We start from the raw sequence: 26,640 nt of genomic DNA on the forward strand, positions 1-26,640 counted from the left end.
AAGGGGAGTGCCTATAGCCACATACCATAAATATCTCAGAAAGGATGTGGATAAAACCCTGATTAGGAGAAACTCACTTCATCTAGTGACCGTGAACAGATCATTAAAAAACTCCTCTGCCTGTTACCCTATTTGCGGTATGAGTATAGTAACAGGTAATTGTGTATATTGCTTGAGGTAGGCTTAGAAGGAATAAGAGCCACATACACTTTAGTTCGTGCTACCAAGGAGACACAGCCCATTAAGTTATCAAATGATATTACTGTGAAGCCCATATGTTCTTACTTGTAACATTTTCATCTTACAACAGTTTTTTCTCCCCTGAAAAATTGGGCCTAAAGCAAGATTCTCTGATTATAACATATGTCCATTCATCCCATTTTTTATTTCTCAGAACACAAGAAACATTTATGAGAAATCTTTCCTGTATTTATACCAAGCCAAATGTAAAAATGTAGCTGTCTCCTGCTTCTCAGAAAAATACCTAGCTCATTTGCAAGCAGGGGTAGCCGAGGAAAATGAACAGGGACGTCTGGAGTCTTCGCTGGATATCCCCTGTTTTCTCTGGCCCCTGACCCCAGTGCCTCCATTAGCTCTCCTCCATTGGCAACTGTACAGCTATGATACGGTTTTACCATGTCTTGCTTGTGCTTTCAAATGCCATTTTTGCTGTTTTGCCCATCTCTTCTCTGAGGACTGAGAGCGCGCCTTCCGTTTCCTCCTAACTCAGATAGTAATAGCCAGGGCAGTACTCCTCTCAGCCTGTGCACTACGGGCTGAATTGGTGCACAGCCGGCTCCCAGCCACCTGACCTGAGGGCTGGGAGTACGGGGGAGACAGGAAGCACCGTGCAACTAGGGTTTGCCTGCACCCAGACACACACGGCTATTGCCCCTACCCTCTAGTCAAGCTGGACAGCCCATTGTTTCCCGAACACAGCCCGTGCTTTTCCATGTCCACATTTGATTATTTTGCTCTGACTGCCCAGGATGCCCAGCTCCTGCCTCTGTCCCTATTTGCAAATACTTTCTCATCTTTCAAAGATGTGCCAAATGCCAGCCATCACCCTGAGACTTGAATGTTTCTTGCAAATTTTTGTCAGCTCTCTCTCCTGTGAATCTCTACAACTCTTGACTCATAGTACCCTGAGGTGACTTCACACATTCTTCTTTGTATATGCTCCTTTTCCTTTTTCCCTGGTTGTTCGGGCCCTCTAATGAGAGACATTAGCTGTGTAAACGTGGACAAGTTATTTGAGCCCACTGTGCCTATTTTTTTCACTCATTAAATGAGGATTACAATAGCAAAATTGTTTTGAGGATTGACTAAGTTAATGTAAGTACAGACCTTAGATCTGTGTCTGGTACATAGTAATATTATGTAAGTTATTAGTTTTTATAATAACATTGTTATCCCTATCACATATATTATAAATATGTACGTGGATGTCAGTGTTTTTTTTTCAGAGAAATGTAAGCTTCCTTATAGTCCCATTTCCTAATATATTTTCTGCTATTTATCAAGTTATGAATAAATGTTTTTAAGTAAGTAAGTAAAAAGATAAAGCTCCTTTGCTATTGTTGTAATTCTTTAGAGATTGAACTTTTCCTAAAGATACTGCTTCAGTTTGATGAGCAACTCAACTCTTTAGTAAGGCACATTTCTTTGTAAAACTTCAAAATGTCCTCAAACATAGGGCATAATATTTAATTTTTTATTCATTCACTTAACTCAGCTGTTAATAAATGCAAATCCCAGGTAAAGTAATTCAGTCCTTATCTTACTGTTTTAATTTCATGATCCATAGCAATGCAAAGTGGCTCAAATATCTAGACAGAATGTTAATATGTAATGCTAGAAAGCTAGATGACCTAGTGATTCAGTAATCATATTTCTGTGTTATGCCATTGTTGGTTTCTATAGAATTTTACCCTAAACAGTTTCAGAAATACTTTCAGACAAAATGAACATTAAATTCACTATCTAATGGCATATGAATTTCTTTTTACGTTTTTATATATTATATTTTTTTAAAGAACTTTTAGACAAAATTGAAAAGAAGGTATAGAAATTTCCCAAATACTTCTTGCCCCTACACATGCATAGCCCTCCCCCACCATCAGTATCACTCACCAGAATGGTACATTTATCTTCTGTGTGGCAGGACTGGCAGGAGGACGGTGGAATATGTGAAACAGCTTTGAAAATCATTAATTGCTTGATAAATGCAGAGAACTGTAATGAAGACCTTTCTAAATCATGGAATCTGCATCTCTCTATTATTTGAAAGCAAGACGAAGGGGAGTGCCTATAGCCACATATCACATATGTCTCAGAAAGGAATTGTGGATAAAGCCCTGATTAGGAGAAACTCACTTCATCTAGTGACCGTGATGAACCTACACTGACACATCACCATAGTTACCCAAAGTCCATAGTATACCTTAGAGTTCACTCCTGATGTTGTACTTTCTATGGGTTTGGACAAAATTATAATGACATATATCCAGCACTATAATAGCATACAGAGTATTTCACTGCCCTAAAAATATTCTGTGCTCTGCCTCTTCATCTCTCCTCCCACCCCACCCCTGGGAACCACTGATCTTTCTACTGTCTCCGTAGTTTTGCCTTTTCCAGAACGTCATATAGTCAGAATTGTATAGTATGTAGCCTTTTCAGATTAGCTTTTATCACTTAGTAATATGCATTTATGATTCCTCCATGTTTTTCAGAGCTTGATAGCTCATGGGTTGTTTGTTTGTTTGTTTTTAGCACTGCATAGTATTCTGTTATCTGGAGGTACCACAGTTTATTTATCCATTCATGTACTGCAGGACATCAATTATTCATTGGGGATACATGTGCGTCTCCCAGGTTTTTCTGATTATGAGAAAACTTCTCATAATTTCTGATCTTACTGCTTTGCTACTGAATGATTTTGATAGTGTTACTAGTTAAACTCCACTATTTAAATATAAAATTATAAAATGGGAGGAAATACATGGAGTACTATAATGTGTTTCAGTATATAAAAAATATTGAATCTACACGTATAAAATATGTATTTTTGTATACTTTTATTTGTAGTGACTTTTTTCCATGGGAACAGCCTCTTCTGAATTGTTACCCGCCTTCAAATTGAAATTGGAGGATAGAAATTTTATTTACTGTCCCACCATGTCTTCATTAATTGATGACTCACCTGCTCTGTTTACCTTTCATGTTTTAAGTGCTCTGATCAATAAGAATTGACTCTTCTAATTTTGTATTTGGAAGTGAGGGATTATTCCAGCCATATAAACACCTACTGGGAATAGACTTGCAACAATATAAGCTTTAAGAATCATTTGGCTTAATTTGTCAAAAACACTTCTTTTTTATAGTAATAATATAAACTTAAAGGATCTTTTGTTTCATTTGTCAAATAATACTTATTATCTAACAACTGAAGCGTATAATCTTTGGTGGAAACTGCTGGGTCTCTAAGTGGTATTTTATGTTTGTTTCTGGCTTGGATTCCAGAAACCACTTGTTCCTCCTGTTTTAGATAAATGAGATGTCCCACAGCTGTGGAGATGACAATTCCAGCCTTTTATTGTTCAGCTTGGTTTTTTCCATTGGTTCTCTTTGACCCTCACCCAGATTATCTAAGCCTTAGAAAAAAAGAAGAAAAAGTGATTCTTAGTAATAATCAACATAAATGTAAACCTGGCCACCTCTTTACTAACTCCAGTCTGCCAACTTGGAAACATGTAAACCCATCCATTATTTAGTGTCTATTTCCTTTTCCTCCAAATGAAAGCATGTTTTGTTGTTTTTTTTTAATTTGATTTTATTGGAGCATTCAAAATAGCATAATGATTTGTACTTTTGACCTAATGGTATTTTGTGTTTCCTCAATAGAATTTTACCTTTTTTTAACTTACGATTTTGAAACTAAAACTTATTTCAAGATTTTAGAATTGTGAATAGCAAAGCTTTATTTTGCTGTCATGTCTGTGCCTTTGTTCTTCGTATAAAAATAGAAAAAACAGTCAAGGTAGTGAATGCAGCAATCACAGGTTCATGGTTTATTAAAACCAAATTTCTTAGTCCCTTCTTAACTACTCATCTGTGTACTTTGAGCCTCATCCGTGTCCAGTGTACTCTTCCCTACTCTTGGCGAACCCAGTAAGATATACCCTTCTGAGTTAGCACCTGTGTTTCCTTACATCATTTTATCCTGGAAGAAGGAAATCTAGGTTTAATATTAGCCTAAACAAGCCCTTGTTGTAATACCAACATTGTAAAACCAAATATCAACCATCTGGGAATTAAACACTGTAGAATCATTTGAGAGACCCTTTTCCTCAACAAGAGTTGGATGCTGACATCCAACACTTAGGGTGCTCTGTATATCATAGTCCATGGAAATGGTGCCTCAGGAGAAATTCCATGTACAGCCTACACAAGCATACCCAAGAGCCCCGCTTAATTTCCATTAGCTTAATTGGTCCAATATTGATCACCATCGCATCTGTCTTATAATTCCTCACATTTCAAAATAAACATTTTTTTATCGTAAGCTACAAAAAATTCCCTACTATTTGGAGGTCTTTATTTTTATTCTCTATATTCCAACTTGAAAAGAATTGATCTTTACTCAATATTATAACTGAATATAAATTTTTACATAAACATAGCTTAGTAATATGAAAAAATAAGGCAACATAAAATGTATTCTGTCATAAAATAATGATCTTAATGAAGATAATAGAGATAATAGTTGTTTAGTGCTTTCTATGTGGCAAGCTCTGTGCTAAGTACTTGATATTATTTAACATTCACAATAACCCTGTGACATTAGGCATGTTTATAGTCATTTTTTACATCCAGAGAGGTCAAGAGTGAGAAATTGCTGAAGCTCATGTGAGTAATAAATAGAATAGTGAGATTTGAATCCAGATTTGTCTGACAATACTTCTGGACTCAAGCTCTTAACCTATATAACCTACATGTATTTATAGATGGGATGTTTAATAGCAATACCAATCATCACTATCATCTACAAATATTTCCAATATTCCACAATTGGGATATAATAAGCAAATATTGACTCCACTCTTTGTATCAAAATTCCTTGTTCTCCAAAAAATTCACCTGCTTTTTTGATTGGGTAGCTTTGCTCTTTGCCCTCTGCATATGGCCTGCTCAACTTAGCTTTGGCTTGCACCAATTCTCCTTACCAAGAATACCCACATTCTTCCTTCTTACACCAATTCATCTATTGTTTATTCATCCATTAGCTCGGTAATCATGCATTAGTTCCTGGGACTAGATTCAAGATTTAGCTCTCAAATTTTACCCATTTTTCAAATTCCAGCTCTAGTTATTACAACCTAAGATGATTTCATTCTTTTTATCTTCTATTGCACTCTTTAGCCAAACCAGACACTTAAGGGACTACAATTGTTTTATGCATTTCACTTTTATTTTCCTAGCTAAATATGTAGCATCCTGGGAACATATTATATGTAACATATTTTGTATACCCCCTGGAAACTTGCCTAGTATTATAGTATTATGCACATAGCAAACATTCAATAAATATTTATTGACTGACCAAAGTTGGTGATAATTGTCATGCTCAAAATGTTATATGGCATGTATAGATACATACTAAGAATTTCCCTGAGTTTTGCATATTTTTGTAAAGTTGCCTGTACCAGAAACTCCTCCCTCTTCAAGATGCTTTAGTTGCATTCTGAATACTATTCTGAAATCAAGAAAGGTTCATTAAGAATGATTCTTTTAGGGTCGCCTGGGTGGCTCAGTCGATTAAGCATCTGCCTTCACCTCAGGTCATGATCTCAGGGTCCTGGGATTGATCCCCACATCGAGCTCTTTGCTCAGCGGGGAGTCTACTTCTCCCTCTCACTCTCCCTCTGTTCTCTCTCTCTCTCAAATAAATAAATAAAATCTTCAAAAAAAAAAAAAGAATGATTCTCCTAGCTTTGACCTTTGACCTATATGATTACATCCTCCTTCTATCTCTGACATTTTTCTCTGTTTTTCTCTCTTTTACCAAACCCCTTCTTGCTGCTGTCTCCATTCTATTCAACATCATTTCTAAATGATAGATACAACTATCTGGTTTTTGTTTTCAGTGTATTGTTCAGAAGCATCTAATACCCAATCAATCCATGTAATTTCATGACAACCTTTTAAAAATTTTTTTCATTTCTAGGAAAGAAATATAGTAGGATTTGATTAAATGTAATTTATAGTTTATTGTCCAATTGAATCTAAGCACTCTTTTGTTATCTTTATAACTTAATTGGGATTTTGTACTTATTCTTCAATTCAATTCTATCAGTCTGTTTCATAGTTAAAAGTCTTGTTGAGGGGCGCCTGGGTGGCTCAGATGGTTAAGCGTCTGCCTTCGGCTCAGGTCATGATCTCAGGGTCCTGGGATCGAGTCCCGCATCAGGCTCCCTGCTCCTTGGGAGCCTGCTTCTCCCTCTGCCTCTCTCTCTCTCTCTCTGTCTCTCATGAATAAATAAATAAAATCTTTAAAAAAAAAAAAAAAGTCTTGTTGACTTAAAAGTTTATTTGACCATCATAAAATTAACTGATTTCTGTTTTTCCAAATTGGTGAGATTCTTAACTTCATAAAGACATGGGAAGAATCACCATTTAATGGCCATATATCCATTCCAAATGTATTTTCAAATGTTACATGAAACAATGCAAAGGATATCTAAGATGTTGATATTATATCTTGACCTCAGACTCTGACCTCCTGTTTCATAGGAAAGATTTTTTTAAGATTTTATTTATTTACTTGACAGAGAGAAACACAGCGAGAGAGGGAACATAAGCAGGGGGAGTGGGAGAGGGAGAAGGAGGCTTCCTGCTGAGCAGAGAGCCCAATGTGGGGCTCGATCCCAGGACCCTGGGATCATGACCTGAGCCAAAGGCAGACACTTAACGACTGAGCCACCCAGGTGCCCCAGGAAAGATGTTTTTAATCAGTGTTTTCATCTCTAAATGACAAAAGTTCTCTAGAGGGTACCATATAGCATTGAGCTGAACAGAAATTTACATAGCCATATTTGACCCTTTTCCTCCAGCCTTTGGCATCAAAACTGTAAAAAATCTTGTTCATCTCATCTCCTTGATATTTATTAAATATGCCTTCTTCATTAAATATTTTCTTTCACTAGTCCTCAATATCCTTCACCTTTACTATTGAAATAGCCCCCTCTCCCTCTTACCCACTATTACCAGAATTACTTTTCTAAAATACAAGCAGGAACATGCTTCTTCCCACTTCTTGGGAAGTAATTACATACTCAAGAACCTTTAAAAGTTTGTAAAATCAAATCATAATGCACCACCACATCTTGACATTCAAATATATCCTTCCATGCAACCTAATCAAACCAACTAGGAACCATTCACCAGGTCGTCCTACTGTTTTAGTCATGTTTACCCATCAGCCAAGAATTTGCTTCCTCCCTTTTTTTTTTTTTCAGATTAAAACCATACTTACCCTCTAAGTCTCAGCTTGAATACCACCTACCCTCAATTGTTCTCTGTTCCATCCACCTGATGGAAATGATTACATGTTTCTATCTTATAGCCTCTTTCAAGTATATGTATATTTTAAAAGCTTGTTTCATTTTTTTAATTTTTTTAAAGATTTTATTTATATATTTGACAGAGAGAGACACAGCGAGAGAGGGAACACAAGAAGGGGGAGTGGGAGAGGGAGAAGCAGACTTTCCACCAAGTGGGGAGCCCAATGTGGGGCTCTATCCCAGGACCCTGGGACCATGACCTGAGCCGAAGGCAGATGCTTAACGACTGAGCCACCCAGGTGCCCCTAAAAGCTTGTTTCATTTTGCCTTATCTATATTCCTTCTCTTCTCCACAGTTGTAAAATTCTTGAGGTTTGGGATCATGATTTTCATGTCTGTATATCCCACTCTGCCTAGTACCATGTTTTGTGCACGTGTGCTCTGGATGTTATTACCATCTTCACAACCCTTGTCTACAATAAAACACTTTCACTGACATCTCTAATTCATTTGTTGAAAAATTTTAAGCACAGTTGACCTATTCATATCATGGTTCTTGAAATTCTATACATGTTGCCTTCCATTCTTCACTTCCATTTTAGGATTCTTCAATCCAGTATGAATTCATCCAATTCTGTTATAATTCCCCTCACCAGGGTCACCAGTGACTTTATTGAAAAATACTGTGAACTGTTTTCAGAGTTTTTCTTTTTCATTCCTGGTGAATCATTTAATATTGGGATTTACTTGAAACCCTCTGTCTTAGTCCATTCAGGTTGCCATAACAAAAATTCCATAAACTGATGCTTATAAGTAACACCTACTTTTAAGAGAAACAAATTCTCTTAAAAGATGTAATGAGAGCTAAAATAATATAGTCCTACTATGCGCCTTTGAAAAAAATGACTACTTTTCACCAGTCTGGAGACTGGGAATTCCCAGAATGTGGTCCCAACAGATTCAATGTATGGTGAGGGCACTGTTCCTTGTTCATAGATGGCTATCTTTTCACTGTGTCATCATACAGCAGAGGGGGTAAAGGATCTCTGTATGTTACTTTTATAATGTACTAATCCCAGTCATGAGGGCCCTTTCTAATGACCTAATCACCTGCCAGAGGCCCTACCTCCTAATACCATCACCTTGAGAGTTAGAATTTCAACATATGAATTTTGGGTGTAGACACAAACATTCAATCTAAAGCGTTCTCTCTCATGATTTTCTGATATCTCTGCCTCCAGGTTTTCCCCTTCACTTTTATAACTATTTATTCTAATATCCTTTGCTGAATCCTAGAATATAGACCTCAGGAAAGTTTGAAGCAAATGGTGAATCCAGGAATGATCATGATATAGATATAAATTAAAGAGAATGGAGTGAATAAGATCACCTAGAGAAAATGCATTCTGTGACAAGAGGAAAGGGACTAGTATGGAACCCAAGAAAAGCCAACCTGTAAAGAGGGCTGGGCAGTGCAGACTATAGACCACATATAAAAACAACTTTTGCTTGGAAAAATATCTAAATCCTACATTTTTATTGTGACACATTATTTTAGTATTGTATCAGTGTGTGGACAAGAGAATAAACCAGTTATCCACAGATTCCTTTCAAATTTTGGAATTCCATAATTTTAAATAAAAATAACTATTTCTTACATTCACAGCTATAATCCTAACAAAAGAATGAATTGAAATTTTGTCATTCCCACTTTAGTGACAGAGATGGCTGAAATCAAATCAAGTGTATGGTCCAATAAAGGTACAGGTACCTCATCGATGAAGCCACACCTGTGGTGGGTTTGAAACAAACACTACCAAAAGAGTGAGAGTGTGGTCACAGGGTCACGTGCCGAGCCTGGAGTTCATAGCTGTTGTTAGAGCTGCATCATGGGCAGAGATTAAGATCAAAAGGCTGTCTAAAAAAATGGAGCATATATCCTCAGGACAAATTTTAGTCCGTACTAAGGAAAATGTCCACTTTTCCCTCCCCTCACAGCTCATCTCTTTTATTCTTCTTTATTCTTTTCCAGTCATGGGCGGACTTCCTATTTAATTTTTACACTCAAGATTTTAATTCCTATTATATAAAGAGAACTTTGTAAAAAATCATATGATTCTACTTTTATACCATATTCCTAAAGGCCTAAGGAGAAACAAATTCTCTTAAAAGATGTAATGAGAGCTAAAATAATATAGTCCTACTATGCGCCTTTGAAAAAAATGTTTGAGGCTCTGATATTATTATTCATGGCTTTAGTAAATCATTGTTCATTATTACTCACATTTAGGAAGTATAATCTTTATTACTTCCATTGGAATATTATCTCAGATTCTGCAGCTTAGTGCCTTCATTTAGGATAAAATGTAAAATATTACAGGGCCAATTCATTACTCTTCGAACATATATGTGTCTTCTTACTCTCATTCCACAGACTGCCATGTGCTTTACCGCTGGCAAAATCGTGAAAATCAACAGTATGGAAAGCTGGGCGAGAGTTAAGCTAATTATAATATCTTCAGAATCTCATAACAAGATTTGGAAACCAACTGCCATGCGAAGATTGTTTTTATTCACTCCCTCAAAAATCAGAAAATTATGATCAATTTGTACAGTGCTAGATGCCAAAGCCAGGTGGAGCTTTATAAACCTCAGTCAACAAGAAGTTCTCTTTTTAGTTTATCTTTGATAATGAATGATTTTAATTTCATTAAACATTGTGTGCTGCAAGGACTATCTGTGGGCTGGAATATTAAATTGAGCATATTCAGCTAGTAGATTTTATTATTTAAGCTGGATTTTTCATTTAGAGAACTGGGACTCAAGGCAAGTATCAAGGTAATTTTTTAATCCAATCTCCTCACAAAAAAAGCAAATTAATAAAATTTTGCCCTGATTATCTGATTATTTCTTAATTCTCCATTTCACCTCTAAGGACTGGATTTGTGTAGTGAAGTAAAATATTGTATTCTAATCATTTTATTATTTTGTCTTCTCTCCCTATAAAAAAATGATAGTTGTGAGAATGGAAATTATGTCTCTTCTTTTATTTTTAACTTATTTTCCCTAATTGCTAACAGAGTAGTTAGCACATATTAGGCCTGCATAAATATTTAACAATTGAATGAAGTCAGAGTCTAGCCTTAGAAAAAGGAACTTATTAAAGAATTACCTCTTTTGGGGCACCTGGGTGGCTCAGTCGTTAAGCGGCTGCCTTTGGCTCAGGTCATGATCCCAGGGTCCTGGGATCGAGCCCCGCATCGGGCTCCCTGCTCAGCGGGAAGCCTGCTTCTCCCTCTCCCACTCCCCCTGCTTGTGTTCCCTCTCTCGCTGTGTCTCTCTCTGTCAAATAAGTAAATAAAATCTTAAAAAAAAAAAAGAATTACCTCTTTTTTCCATTCTTATCTCTATTATCTTGCAAATTATCTAAGTATTTCTAATAACAAAACCACAATGCCACACTTCAATCACATAGAAAACTTATATTTCCGTTCTTTTTCTATCAGCAGAACTTCTAGAGGCACACAGTTGAGAAGAAATAAGTTCAATAATTATTGATTTATTATTGATGATTCTCCCATCAAATCGATGTGATCACTGTGCTTATTAAATGCAGATCTATATTTTATAGCATGAAGGAAACATGTGCAGGCTACATTTTTGAGCACTTACTATGTGGTAGAAGTAATATGTGCTTTGCTTACATTATTCTAATTTAACCCTCTCAGCAAACTGATGGCATACATATTACTATTCACATTTGGCAGGATAGAATATGAGATTTAGAGTTAAGTATCTTGCCTGATATCATGCAGCTAATAAATAATAGAGCTGTGATTTGTCCTTAGATTGACTTCACCATCCATTCTCTGCCCACCGCACCACACAGCCAAATACCAAAGTGATTGTATGTCAGAGGGCTATCACACTTGTCTTTGAAGCCATCATTGATTTCATTCAAGTTATTCATGTCACGAATCTAACATATTTTTGAAGATAAATCTGATTTTAAGTGTAAGGAACTCAAGTAAGAAACCTATTTGTTTTTATTATGTTATGTTAATCACCATACATTACATCATTAATTTTTGATGTAGTGTTCCATGATTCATTGTGCATAACACCCAGTGCCCCATGCAGTATGTGCCCTCTTTAAATACCCATCACCGGGCTAACCCATCCCCCCACCCCCCTCCCCTCGAGAACCCTCAGTCTGTTTCTCAGAGTCCATCGTCTCTCATGGTTCGTCTCCGCCTCCAATTTTCCCTCCCTTCATTTCTCCCTTCCTGCTATCTTCTTTTTTTTTTTTTTAACATATAATGTATTATTTGTTTCAGAGGTACAGATCTGTGATTCAACAGTCTTACACAATTCACAGTGCTCACCATAGCACGTACCCTCCCCAATATCAGGCAATGCAGACACTAATTGTTTTCCTTCCTCTCTTTCCTGAGAAAACAATTAGTGTCTGCATTGCCTGATATACAAAATGTCGGTTTTACATAATATTTATGAACCTGCTCAAATCTGTCGAACTTAGCTACTTTTTAAATTTGGAAAGCTTCTTCCTTCAATACATTTTTGGGCTTGCTTGTTTGTTCATTAATACAAATGTCATATAGCTTAAGTTATGACACAAAAATGATTCCATTAGATTGTAACCTCAGTGAACACACATACAGCCCCACACACTGACACACTTGCCCACAGTCTCTTTATTAATTCACACTGATTTTGAGCTCATAATATCTAGGCTTGTGAATAGTACATAGGAAATTTTCACATAATTTCTGAAACCTTTGAAAACCATCCCTGTTATCTAACTAGTAAAAACTTCCATGATATGATTTTAACAGTATTATGGATTTTTTTTAATAGGTTCTTGATCTATCTTATGAAATAAAGAGGTCAGGGTAATTGGAAACAAAGAATGGCTTAAATGTATTAAACAATGCATTTAATACCAAAGCATGCAAATATCAATCAACATGTCAATCTCCCTTGTAAAGTTACATGGCTTTTCATATTAGCATTTGATTGAGTCCACCAAGGGGAAAATATGACTTAAATATAAAATGGGCTTCTGAATCAGGCTCACTGTAAAAAAATACTAAAGAGAATTTTATTTTCAAGATTCCACTGGAAATCAAAAACCATGTTGTTTCTCTGGGTAGCATTAGTTAAGGAAGGAAGGAAGGAAGAAAGAAGGAGGGAGGGAGGGAAAGAAGGAAGGAGGGAAGGAAGGAAAGAAAGAAAAGGAAGGAAGGAGGGAAGGAAAGAAAAGGAAGGGAGAGAAGGTAGGGGAGGGAAGGGAAGGGAAGGGATGGGATGGGAAGAAAGAAAGAAAGAAAGAAAGAAAGAAAGAAAGAAAGAAAGAAAGAAAGAAAGAAAGAAAGAAAAAGAAAAAAAAAAAGAAAGAAAGAAAGAAAGAAAGAAAGAAAGAAAGAAAGAAAGAAAGAAAGAAAGAAAGAAGAAAGAAAGAAAAAGAAAGAAGGAAAAAGAAAGAAAGAAAGAATAAATTCCACTGGGGTCCCATTGGCCAAAGTGAGTGACCAACCAAATTGATGAAATCAATATGCAGGTCAAATACTTTTGCATACCAAAGCTATTATAAATGTAATAATGCTTCAGTATGGATGCTTCTAATTTTTAAAGGGACATTCCCAATGCAGAGCAAATGGACTCATCATTTCAGCTTTAATAAAAACAAAAGCATAAATCATTTGAATAATCACTTACAGTTTGTGGTAACAAAATGTGACCTATGTTAATGCAACGAACCTCCATCTCTTTCTCTAGATGCTTTCTCACAGTTGTCACTGGTATTACTTTCCTTACTCTAGGAGCACAAATATGTTCCACTACTGTGGACCCTATGTCTCCTTCAGAGATTATAAACAAAGACTAGCAATTCAGAGATAACAGATTTCTGTCTTTTTTCAGTAATTCTCCCTTCTGAGTGTAGTGAAACTGACTTCAGAAAAACAAACATAAATCCCCTTACTCTGTTTCTTTTTTCTTTTTAAAGATGGAAAATAAGCCATTTTACAATTCCACTGTCTCACTGTATTATAATACTTGATGTAATTAAGAATGTCTTTTGAACAGATTAAAGATACAGAAATGTTAAAATGAAGGAAAGCTCATGCTTTGTTTTTGGTTTTGTTTTTTTTTTTTTAAGATTTTATTTATTTATTTGAGAGAGAGAACATGAACAGAGCAGAGGGAGAAACAGACTCCCCACTGAGCAGGCAACCTGATGTAGGACTCGATCCCAGGACCCTGGGATCATGACCTGAGCCCAAGGCAGACACTTAACTGACTGAGCCACCCAGGTGCCCCTGAAAGCTCATGGTTTTTAAGAGAAATAGTCCTGTTCAATTTTATTTAAGACTTACTTATTGCACCTAAATTTCATGACTATTGTTTTGAATCTTAAAGTAGTTGCTCTAAGTTTCATTTTTAAATTAATTTATTGTCTATTATAAACATTCTATTGCCACAGTTATACTTTTAATACTTTGTGTCATTGAACACTTGTAGATGGCACAAATATAATAGCCAAGATACATAGTATAATCAAAGTATTTAAATAAAAACTAAAACAATTATTTCCACAGGTATTAACTTCCATTTGGTGTATGTAGATGCAGATGTATTAAAATTAATGGATATTGTTAAAAATTACATTCATTTTTTTTCAGATCCCAGAAGTTAGCAGAAATGATGAGCAAGAAAATGACTATGAAGATGATATTACCTCACTACTTACATATTCTCCCAGTAAGTGTTCCTGGATGTTATGAATATATGTATATATGTAGCATCTGTATTAAGGTACATATAACTGGTAGAATAAGACTGAAGAGAGCATAAGAGAGCATGGAAAGGCATTTAATTAACTGAATGACTTTTAATTTATAATGTGGTAGAAATGTTACTACATTATCTTGCTAGTTTAAATACTTCTATTAAGGGGCCCCTGGGTGGCTCAGTCGTTAAGTGTCTACCTTCAGCTCAGGTCATGGTCCCAGGGTCCTGTGATCAAGCCCCACATTGGGCTCCCTGGTCGGCGGGAAGCCTGCTTCTCCCTCTCCCACTCCGCCTGCTTGTGTTCCTTCTCTCGCTGTGTCTCTCTCGGTCAAATAAATAAATAAAATCTTCTCCCTCTCCCACTCCCCCTGCTTGTGTTCCTTCTCTCTTCAGTTGTTAGTCTTTCCTACCCAGAGAGAATACACAAGTCAGGTTGATGCAAATATTCTATTTGACAACTCTGTTTTTTCATTTTTTAAAAAAACAAAGTCACATTCTTTTCAGACCTTAGTTTTCTCTGCTAGGCAATGAGAAGCTTGGACTACAACTCTCTCTAAGGTCCTTACTGGCTATAATAGGATGTAATTCTATATTCTAATGTCTGAAGACTAATTCAGTCTTCTACCCATTATTCCAGATTCCCCTGATATACAATAGCTTGCTCAGCATCTTCACCAACATGCTTGATAGGCACCTCCCACTCAGCATTTCCAAATCCAAAAACCCTAATGCCTGACCCTTTCAAACCTACACCACCTGCTGACTTTCCCGTCTCAGTAAGCGAAGATTCTTTCCTTGTTTAATTCCATCCAAAAACCTGGGAGTCTCCGTTGGCTTTTTTACTTCCTCTCTCACCCCATATCCAATACAATCAGACAGGACTGTTGACTCTACCTTCACAGCATAGCCAGCATTCAGCTGTTCCTCACTCTTCCATGACTTATCCTAATCCATCCTGCCGTCAGCTTTCCCTGGATTATTGCAACAGCACAGTGGTTCTCAGCGAGGGACTATTTCCCACTCACAACAGAGGATCCTTGTCAATGAACAGAAGCTTTTTTATTATCATGACTTGAGAAGGGAGGTTTACAACTAGCATTCAGTGGGTGAACACCAGAAATTCTGCTAAATATCTTACGATGCACAGGACATACCCCACATGACACAGGATTATCCGGTCCAAAATGTCAGCAGTACTACTATTAAGAAACCTGGCGTAAGCAGCTTCCACATTTGCCATCCCTAATACTCTATGCTCCTGAAGGAGTTAGTCATTTTTCTGTTCCAAATTTCCCAATACTTTCCCATCATACTTATCCTCATCATCATCTAAAAAGCCCTAGGTAACCTTCTCGGTCCCATCTCTGACCACTCTCTTGTTTGTTCACCACACGGTGACATCTCACATAGCAAGCATTCTCTGGCCGCAGGGCATTGCCCTTTTAACACTGCACAGCTGATATTCAGCTAGCCATTATTGACCACTGGTTTCTCAAGTGGTAGGCAAATTGACCTGCAAATCAAATACAATTAAATACAATGTCTATCTAGCATAATTTGGCAAATCAGTAAACACCTTAAAAAGTTATGGCATAATACAAAATAATGCTAAATATTAAGGAATTAATGCACTGATTTTTAAAGTTGTACATTTTATTTTTGCTTTTAGTAATAATAAAACTGATAGTGACCATTTATTATGATTTAATCCTCAGAAGAACTGCCTATAAAGAGAAAAATGTTATTTCCATTATTTATAGAGAGCAACCTCATTTCCACAGATCATTAGGACCTGGAATTGTCTTGTGTTTGAAATTCTGTGTGACTGGACTCAGGCCTCAGGCTCCTTAATGAGATAGGGGGTGAAGCACAGCACACCTTAGTTGACAGATTTCCATTGGTATCGCCATCGCTATGAAGCTTGCTAAAACTCACTGACCACTACATCTAACTCTCCAGGGCTGGATTCCAGGTTTGGACATTTTTGACAAGGACCAAGGAGACTCTGTGGCTCAGAAAGTACATGCATAAAACGTAAACACTGAATACATAAACATAAAGCAGCTACAAGTAATTTCCTATAGCATGAGTGTAGTTCTAAGTTGATGATCGATTTGCCCAGACAGAAATAGTGAAGTTCCTTTGCTAGCCTGAGCCATAATTCCTTTTCAGTGACTACATCATTGACTCCATCAACATTTCTAGAGACTACTTTATTTCAGGCTCAGTGCTTGGAGTTAGAGGAAGAAAGATGAATGAGATTTGTGCAAGAGATCTCCTTCTGTTGGCTGCTCTGCTTAGGCTGTTAATTAAAGAATCTTGGTCTGCAGTTCTAGTACTGAAATTACATCTTTCTCACATGAAAGGAAAGAACAATAAAAAATAAAATTCCATGTAGAAATAGGAGTACCATCATGGCACGATTTTTCCTCATCACTAATTTTCTCCCATAACTGAAAAGTTTCTACAAAGTAACTGTGCGTTGTTTAAAAAGAAAAAAAGTCCTTTTTCTCCATACTCTGCCAATTGGCTTCTTTAGCCAAATCTCAGCTTAGCAACACTTTAAAACAACAATCTTCTGCTTGTTTATTGCACTGACAACGACAACAATTCACATAGTCCCTCCAATTTAGAGATTCCAAGTTTGTTTTAAAATTTTGTGAATCCTTTATTTAAAGCAGAATTTTTATAAAGAAAATTTAAACAAAAAATTTTAAGATTTAAAGTTATTGCATTATAATATCTTTTTTCAATTCTTCCCGAGTGGTTAGAGGGTATCTGTTGTGTACCCTATAAAAACAAATGATGTAATCATGATTCTTAAGATGGAGGGAATTTGGATTGTTTGGTTAAGCTTCAGCATAGGATATATTTTATAGGTGACAGAACTGAGTCTTAGAAAGATTTACCTACTATTGGTGATTTGGATGCCTTCTCCACCAAAAAATATTAACATATTTTCAAGAATTAAGGTATAATCGGTTGATAATTATATATTAAAATATAATTAATAAGATCACATTATTATGATAATAATGATAATCACTGCATTATTTACAAGCAAGTTAAGGTTTATTTTTTTCCTTGTATTTACCTTTTCCACAACTTACTTTTTACTGATTAGGTCAGTTATACCGTTTTCTAATAAAAGTGCAGTAATACAAACATATACATAACTCTGCTCAAACAATAACTCTAGAGAGCCAGAATGTTATTGTATGTATGTGTCGTATAGTGAGGTAGCAAGATATGACGAAGCTTTCACTGTTCATTTGGTAAATATTTTAAAAGCCCAAGAATGACTATTCACTAAAATTATGCGATTGTCATCTTTCTACCATATCAGCTCATAAAAGCTTTATTAGCAGTACTACCACTTCTGTATGAAATTAGAAAATATGAAATGCCTCCAGATGGTGTGTTTAAATGAAATCTACCATCTTCATCATGAACAGCCACACAGAACCCAGCATTTCATCGCGCAAGCGGGCGGACTTCATACAGGCGGCGTGCGGAAGGAGCTGAGGCCGATGAACTGGAGAAGGAAGAAAAAGAGAATGCATTGGGCACAGAGGCCGAGCAGAGCCTCGCAGAGGTTGGAGGTGGGAGTTCTGTGAACGAGTATGATGATGACTTGTATGTGTTCATTCCTGGAGACAATCCAGAACATAATTCACCAGAGCAACTCGTGAGCTGCAGACCCCCTCTCCCCCCGCCACGACCTGTAGCTGCTGCCTCCCAACTGGAAACACCGCACTGCACATTACAGGGTAAGTTTAAGGTTAAAACAACAACAACAGAAGTTTGACAGGCTTCCATAGCATATAGTGCAGTGGCAGATTTGTTACAGGGAAGATCAGCTTTTAAAACCAAGAGCAGCTTTCCTGCTCTTCCTTAACTAAGGCCTCAGAAATCAAGCAAGAGATACCTGCCACTAATTCACCCACAGCCTCTTTCCCTCCCTCCCTCTCTCTCTTCCTTTCTTTCCTTTTCTCTTCCTCCCCTCACCCTCTTTCCTCCCTCCTTCCCTTCCTCCTCCCCTCCCTCCCTTTCTTCTAGAACAGTCTCATTATAAAGCTTTAAGTAAGTAAAGCAATAAAACTTGGAAGGAGTCTGTAGTCCTTCACATAAAATGCACCTCAAGAATCATGTGGGAAAGTATTTTAAAAAGTACTCTTAGTTGTCTGGCAAAAGGAAAAGGCTAATGTTTTACAGATTTGAAAATGACCTTGGGCACTTTCACTCCACTGGTAGCTGCAGGGGAAGCAAGTGGTAAAGAGTTTATCACACACTGCATTGAGACCGAAGTCTAAGAACACTCAATATATTGCTAAAGTGGAAGAACAGTTAAAGGGCTATGATTACATTTCTTCCCAAACGCAAGAATGACCTGTGTAATGGTGGGGGAGGGGGCGTGGGGGAAGGGGGTGGTGCAGGTACCATCAAGATGAGCTTCCGTATTGGACTTACCTGGCTGGAGTGTTCAACAGCCTAACAGACTTCCAGCTCCAGGTTCACTCTACAGTCACTAATTATCACCCACTTTATTGATCACTATTTTATATCTACTTTCCAAATTCAAAAAGTGTTCTTACAATGAAGTTTTAATAAGAAAGATGAAAGAAATATCTATTATTAAAACTCCGTTTGTCATTATACTTTTTAGCTGTTGAGCCCTAGAGGGCTACAAAATATATATAAACACTGTTTAAAAAAGGTGGATTTTGAAGCCATGAAATTTAGCATTTGCATCATTGAAGGGCCTGTCTCTATAAAGGTTCAAGTTGATGAACATAAACCTTTACTAAGGTTATACACTGTATTTAGAGATGAAGAGTCCTCCTTAATGGAAAGTATGGAAAACCTCATGGTCACGCCTCTGATTCTTTCACTCATTCAACAAATATTTATTGATTACCTACTATGAGCCAAGCTCTTATAGACCGTTGCGGTAGATCAGTGAAGTAAGTGTATCAATACTGGGGGTGGGAAGAGAGACATAGATAAGCAGCACACTGACAATAAAATTCTGGTATATTTTCTCACTTTCTACAGATGTGAATAATTTCATATAATTATTAAAATACATTGTTAAGAAGGCAAAGTTGTCTTTTATCAGGCTAAATCTCTTAAAAGGACTAATAATAAATAATATTTTCCCAAATGTAAATTTTTATGCATAGTATATTGGTTAGGAGGTCTAAAACTACTCTATAGAGACTATTTACCAGATATCTAAAACCAGAAGTATACATTGGCTAATATATCTTCTGAGAAGTACCAAATAGAAAAAGCAAGATAAAACAAAAAATCCCCACTTTTTATTTTAGAACTGTACTTTTACACTTTCTATGCAGTGTTACTTTTGATCTCATCTTTCATAGGGCTAATATTGGAAATATTGTAAATGGAAAATAAAATGTCAATATTTTTTCTTAAAATTCTTTGATTAAGGTCTTAGTAAAAAGTAAGACTAGAAGCTACCACTTCTTTTTTTTTTTTGCCGGAGATTTGGTATGGGTTCTTTGAATTTAGCTAGTGATACCTTCAGAATTGTCTTCTAAGACTAGTTTCGTATGCCCTCAAATTATCAAAAAAGTGAGGCCCCCTCCTCATGTCCTGAGCATCAGATTCCCCATGATGGATTTATGGGCATATTCACTGGAGAAAACAAGAATACAAAACACTATAGAACACTTTTTGGTTTATAAAGAACACATTGTCCCTTTTTATCTTCACAACACACATGCAAGGCAACAATCACTATGATCCCTCTTTGACTCAGACCCAAGACCACAGAGCCTGTAATTAGAATGTATCAAATACTTCTATAAACAGGCTTCCTCAGCTTTGAAGAGTCTTCTCTTTGTTACACACTCTTCCTCTAATTTTTTTTTCAAAAATTAGAATGATAGGAGTGATTTATTTTCAACTTTATTTACTAATGTACAGTTTAAATTAAGAATGCTCAAGCCCCACTCTGACATGAAAAGTGGAATCTGATACATTGAGAAATAAAAAAGTAAAATGTGTTATTTCTGGTGCAAGCCCAACTTTAGAAAGAGTTGGGAAGGAAGGTGGGTGGAGAAACAAAGGGAGTTAGCAGCTCAGGAAATGGGTTGATAAAAGTAAGATAGTTGACACATTCCGCTAAAAATGAAACACTGTAAAAATGTTTCCCACACACTTAATCTGGTTTCACCTGTTATGCTGTCAGTGAAACAGAAGTCATGAAGTCAAAATCTCAGTACCATATTATTCATAGGGAGAAAGGCAAGTCATGCTGATTTGGAAGTTAGTGCTAGGCGTGCAGTCATTAGTACTTCTTGGCTTAAACTAACTGAAACAATCAGATTTAAGACTCCTTTGGGGGAGTCCTCATGAGCCTACCCAGAACAATGGCTGAACTACTTAAGATAATATATATTTTATTCTGCTCTACAACTTGTCTTTCTCCTTAGCTTCTACATTTTTCCACTAAAATATCCATAAATAACCTAAATTTTTTTGGTCAGATTGTCACTGAAGAGGAAGCAGAATAGTTCTCCCTTAAGTCACGTGCATGAATCTCTCAGAACAACCCACAAAAGTAATGATTTTTCAGTCAGTAACTGAAATTCTTTCCATTTTATTGTTTTCATTAATGCTTTAAGCAAAACATCTGTCAAAAGTCTAATTTTTTAAAGATTTTATTTATTTATTTTAGAGAAAGAGAGAACGGGTGGGGAGGGGCAGAAGGAGACGGAAAGAGGGTCTCAAGCAGACTCCATGCTGAGTGAGGAGCCTGACAGGGGGCTCGATCCCAAGACCCTGAGATCATGACCTGAGCCGAAAACAAGAGTCAGATGCTTAACTGACTCTGCCACTCAGGTGCCCCAAAAGTCTAATTTTTAATAAAATTCTCATTGGTGTGGCAGGGAGCCATCAAAATGTTTTCCAACTTATTTATTAACCAAAGTATGCGATACCTTTGTCTTCTAAATAACTGCTACAAAATATTTTAATACATTCTTTAAAAAATATGTAAAGATTTTACTGGCTATTAAAACCATGAAAGATTACTCTTTTCATATGAATTAATCTTCAAGTCATTGATTATCCATGCCACCTTGTCACAAACCCTACTTTCAGTGTTCTTTATCTAAGAATGAGGTTCACGCTGTCTTACAGACATCAAGAGTTGCATTTTGGAACCTCAGTTTGTTAAGCCACAGTGAGACTTCCTGTAAGAAGCCAAGTGATGGCATGTTTGGCTAGTCCCCCTGTCATTTGCAGGTAAATTGAATGTTAGGCGGAACACCCAGTGCAGGCCCAATGAAAGGTGAAATAACTTCAAGTGAAAAAAAAAAAAATCTTAGCATATTCTGCTTGAAAAACAAGTTTTCCAAAGCGTTTGGGATTTGAGGCTTAGTTTTATCACTCGATTTTCTGATATTAAATCCCTTATAAATTATCTGGAAAATACTTATATGCCTATTTATATGTTTTCAAAGAAGTCCATGTTTTAAACAAACCTTTTTTTTTCTTTAAGATTATATTTTTAAGTAAACTCTACTCCCAAAGTGGGGCTCAAATTTACAGCCCTGAGATGAAGAGTTGCATGCTCTACTGGCTAAGTCAGCCAGGAGCCCAAACCAACCGTTATTGTTTTTTTTTAAGATTTTTTATTTTTTATTTGACAGAGAGAGAGAGAGTACAAGCAGGGGGAGCGGCAGGCAGAGGGGGAGGGGGAAGCAGGCTCCCCGCTCAGCAGGGAGCCCGATGTGGGGCTCGATCCCAGGACCCTGGGACCATGACCGGAACCGAAGGCAGACGCTTAGCCATCTGAGCCACCCAGGTGCCCCCAAACTTTTTCTTTAAACAAAGTTAACAATTACAAACTGCAGGAGAATACGTTAGTAAATTATATAGTGTACTTTTCATTTTGAAATTTATGAGAGTATATATAAATTATTTGGGGAGAGTTTCAAGGAAGTGACAGATGGACATCAACAATATTGCATAAAATAGAAGAGTAACCACCATCTAAATATTTCATAAGCAGGGAAAATGGTGGAAGGCCAGACGGAAAGAAGTCAAAATTGGTGTGATCTCGGAGCAAGACAAGAAACAGGAGGTGAACCCAAAGAAGAAGAAAAGAAAGAAGATGAAAAGGAGCAGGAGAAGGAGGAAGACCCGTACACGCTTGTTGAGACTGAAGACAGTGACTATGACGTGATACTGGCCAATATGAGTACAAAGAAAAAATTGGGGAGTCGGTCTTTTATTATAAACAGACCTCCTGCCCCTACACCTCGACCCACAAATATCCCTCCAAAAGAGGAAACCACACCTTACATAGCTCAAGGTAATGCTTTTTGTTGTGTGTGTGTGTGCGAGTGTTTTGGGGGTGGGAGGAATTGTCCTCTTTTTAGTGGGGTCAAAAACCCCAAAGATGAAAAATCCAAGTCATAGGTGAGTTGTATTGGCCCCTTTTTAAATTTAGAAACATAATGAATAAAGAAAATAAGAACAATGGGTAGGGTTCTGGTTTCTAATTCTTCATTAAAGAAGGAGAATTTTGACAAATTATCCAAGAACATGAAACCACAGCTTGTGTGGAGAAATTCTATTTGAAACTTTTTCTATAATTCTCTAAGAGGGAAGTTCAACTCCTATGAATAATTTGCAACACAAGATAAGAGGTAAATACTTTACTTTTGCCCCAACTTTACTTTTTGCTCCTAATTCTACGTAAAATAACTTTAAAAACCTAAAAAGTTGTGAAAACTAGAATCTCAGATATACAACCACAATTACTCTGATAATTGTACTTCACCCCAACAATTAAGATTCACTTCATCTGTCATAGAATTTCTACTTCATTTTACACTTCAATTCTTCTTTCTCATTTTCTACTCAGTTGAATCTGAATAAAAAAACTAACAGATCCCGGAGCTTTTTTTATATCTATAGCCCCAGCAGAGTATATTTACACTACTATTATTTTCTGGCACTCTTGTATACTCTGTCTGGTTTGATGTAGTCCACAAGTCCATTGTGTCTGAGAGATGGACTTTTATTTATCAGTGCATTGCATGCATTTTGGGGCTAAAATACCATCCTAGGGACTGAGAAAATGGGATAAAACAATTTCTTCATCCTTGAGGAATTCCTAGGTGATAGATATGCAAATAAATATCCAGAGTACAATGTGACACTTTTTTAGAGATTTTTTGAACAAAATTGTTTGGGGGATAACTAAACTGAGAAGCAATCAATTATACATTCAAACAATTTAAACCAAGTACTCAAACAGAACATTTAAATGTATACCACGAACCTGCCCAAAAGAAGCACATTTACTCATCTGTGCTTAATATGTTCAAAAGAAACCATTCTATTGCTTAAGCATTATGTTTTGAGAAATTTGTATAAGAAAATTTAGCGAGTATATATAATTTCCAGTGTACAATATATTTGCTCATCAGTGTTCTGCTGATAATGTTCAAGAAACTATTAAAAATTAGAAAATAATAACAAATTAATAAATGTGTCAGCTAAAATAAAATGTCAACTGGAACAATTATCTAGATTATTAAGGCAGGGATTAGCTGTAATTAGAAATTCTTAGATTGTCTAGCATAGTGACATCTAGGATGTTACTAGCTCTTAGACAAGGATACTGCCTCCCAATAAGTATTTTTTAAAGAGAGAAGAGAGAAACAGCTCAACACAAGAATTTAGTTGTATTTGAGAAATTTCTGAAGTGGTACTTCGTCCTCTGTATCCCAGTCCTTGGGGAGTTCTCAGGACCACAAATAGAGACTCCTATGTTGCGGTGTTCTATTTTTTGCATTTTATCTTCTCATCCTTCTATGGGCTGTCATATTCTTATTTTCCATGAGCTCTTTCTTGTTCTCTATTTGTTTTTTTTTTGGATTTTATTTATTTATTTATTTGACAGAGAGAGAGAGCACAAGCAGGGGGAGTGGCAGGCAGAGGGAGAGGGAGAAGCAGACTCCCCACTGAGCAGGGAGTCTGATGCAGGGCTCGATCCCAGGACCCTGGGATAATGACCTCAGCCAAAGGCAGACGCTTAACCATCTGAGCCACCCAGGCGCCCTCTAAGAAATTTTTAAAAGCTATTTATCTCCCCTACTTATCGCAAGTTTGACACCCTTCAGCATTTATAAGAAATCTTTCTAATTCAATTAGAACAGGAAGATGTAGGATTTGGACCTACAACAGTCTGGTTCTCTCCACAAATTTCCTTTACTGATATATTTATTTCTGGATTATTTGTTAATATTTATTTCCTCCTCAGACCCATAAGATCTGTCCTTTTCTGGTTTTGCCCGTCATTGTATCTTTTGGTACCAAGCTTGGTGCTGAATTCATAGTAGAAACTATGAATATTTGAGGAATATTAATTGAATGAATAGGAAGATGAAAAGATGATAAAAGTGACAAAAACCACATTGATGTGGTTCATTAGGATACTTTATTAACACTCTGGAGGATGGTCAGAATAATATATCAATCTACTAGTTCCTAAATTTCTCTTGTTTTAAACCATCTTATGGGTTTTTTTTAATTTTTTTATTTGAGTATAGTTGACACACAATGTCACATTAGTTTCAGGTGTACAGCACAGTGATTCAGCTTCTTTATACAATATGCTGTGCTCACCACAAGTGTAGCTCCCATCTGTCACCACACAGTGCTATTACAGCACCATTGACCATATTCCCTATCCTGCACCTTTTCTCTCCATGACTTATTCATTCCATAAATGGAAACCTGTACCTCCCACTCCCCTTCACCCATTTTACACCCCTACCCCCCAAAACACACACCCTCCCCTCTGGCAACCATCAGTTTGTTCTCTGTATTTACAGGTCTGATTCTTTTTGTTTGTTTATTCATTTATTTTATTTTTTAGATTCCACATATGAGTGAAATCATATGGTATTTGTCTTGACAGTTAAACCATCCTACGTTTGAAGTACAACTAATGTGAAAAGGAGAGGTCATACAAAATGGGACAAAGTTCCAGGATACTGACATACAGCTAAGCATTCTAATCCCTTTCACACAGCATAACATAATAGAGGCTCTATTTCGACTATCACGCCTAGAAATGTAACTTATTAATGCAAAACTAAACCCATGGTTTTTTATTAAGAGATATTTTTCTGATTTTTTATTCCATTCCTGTCATACTAAACCTAATTTTGGTGAACAACAAAAGAATAATTTATTTTTCTTAAATGAAAAGTTTTTGAAGTCTGTGTGCTTTCAGATGTTGCGTTCTCTCCACCTTTTTTCCCCTATAATATGGCAGAGGATCAGGTTCATTAAGTTTCAAGAGTATGGAGGAATTAATATGGATTTATAGTCCTCCTTAATGACAGAATTCTTGATTTAAGACTAATCAAGGAAAGAAAATGAACACTTTGCATAGTGTACATAGATTGGTAGTAAAACTATATGCATAAATCATGACAAGAGATGACTGCCTATTGGGGAAAATTCTTCAGCATCAATGGGCAATTTCCCATTTTCCCCTCATATAATTAATAGAACCAAGATCCTTCTTCAGAGTCTATGTTACTGGTTTGGGGTAGACTGTAATTTCCCTTTCAATTTTCAATTGCTGCTGAGTTGCCCTTGGCATTTTGCAGAGCAACAAAGTTGTGTATGACCTTTTTGAGAGCTACTCTGCTACTGGGACCCCAAAATGTCAAGTACAACTCAGTTGTTCTCAGAAATTTTCCACTTGCAATTCATTTGTACTTGAAATTGATCACATACAATGTAATTGAAATGCAAACAGAAAAAAAAAAGACCTTGTAGAATCTCTTAGGAAAATTAATCCGTATCATTGTATATGTGAGAGAACGGAATGGTCTCTGTCCTCATTAGTGAAGAAATGTGGTCAAGTGGATTAGAGTAGGCCTTAGGTCAAGTGCCTTGGATCCTACTCTCTGGCTGGGTGACCTTGTCCAAGCCATTTAGCTTCCAGACTTAGTATGTATATCCCAGATGCTCTCAGGACAGAGGGACATATTTATCATTCTATTTGTAAGCCCAATGTCCCTGTATCCCCCCTGTGATTCTCCACCTCTCCCCTTTCCTTGATAGGGCGCTGGTATAGCTCGGCAAAGGAACAGTTGTTTAGACCTGTGCTCGAAGCGTCCTTTAGAGGGAATCCAGCCTGCCTGTGTGACCCAGGTGTTTTGATTGGTTTTCTGTCCTCACAGCAACACATCACAGCAAC

At 36.7% G+C, this 26,640-nt stretch overlaps 1 protein-coding gene across 3 annotated transcripts in view; it reads left to right on the forward strand.

The window, feature by feature from the left end:
* Nucleotides 1-26,640, forward strand: part of BANK1 (B cell scaffold protein with ankyrin repeats 1) — a 307,010-nt gene that overhangs the window by 250,216 nt on the left and 30,154 nt on the right. For 2 of the 3 annotated variants that reach the window (XM_036095807.2, XM_036095808.2), the window contains 3 exons: nt 14,270-14,348; nt 17,834-18,148; nt 22,423-22,725. In XM_036095807.2, coding sequence (XP_035951700.2) covers nt 14,270-14,348; nt 17,834-18,148; nt 22,423-22,725 — 697 coding nt within the window. Of the gene's footprint in view, nt 1-14,269; nt 14,349-17,833; nt 18,149-22,419; nt 22,726-26,640 lie in introns of all 3 variants that reach the window. The other variant, XM_036095806.2, reaches the window with a different exon arrangement.

The sequence above is a fragment of the Halichoerus grypus genome, chromosome 3 (genome assembly GCF_964656455.1).
Source record: "Halichoerus grypus chromosome 3, mHalGry1.hap1.1, whole genome shotgun sequence".
NCBI classification, from domain to species: Eukaryota; Metazoa; Chordata; class Mammalia; order Carnivora; family Phocidae; genus Halichoerus; species Halichoerus grypus.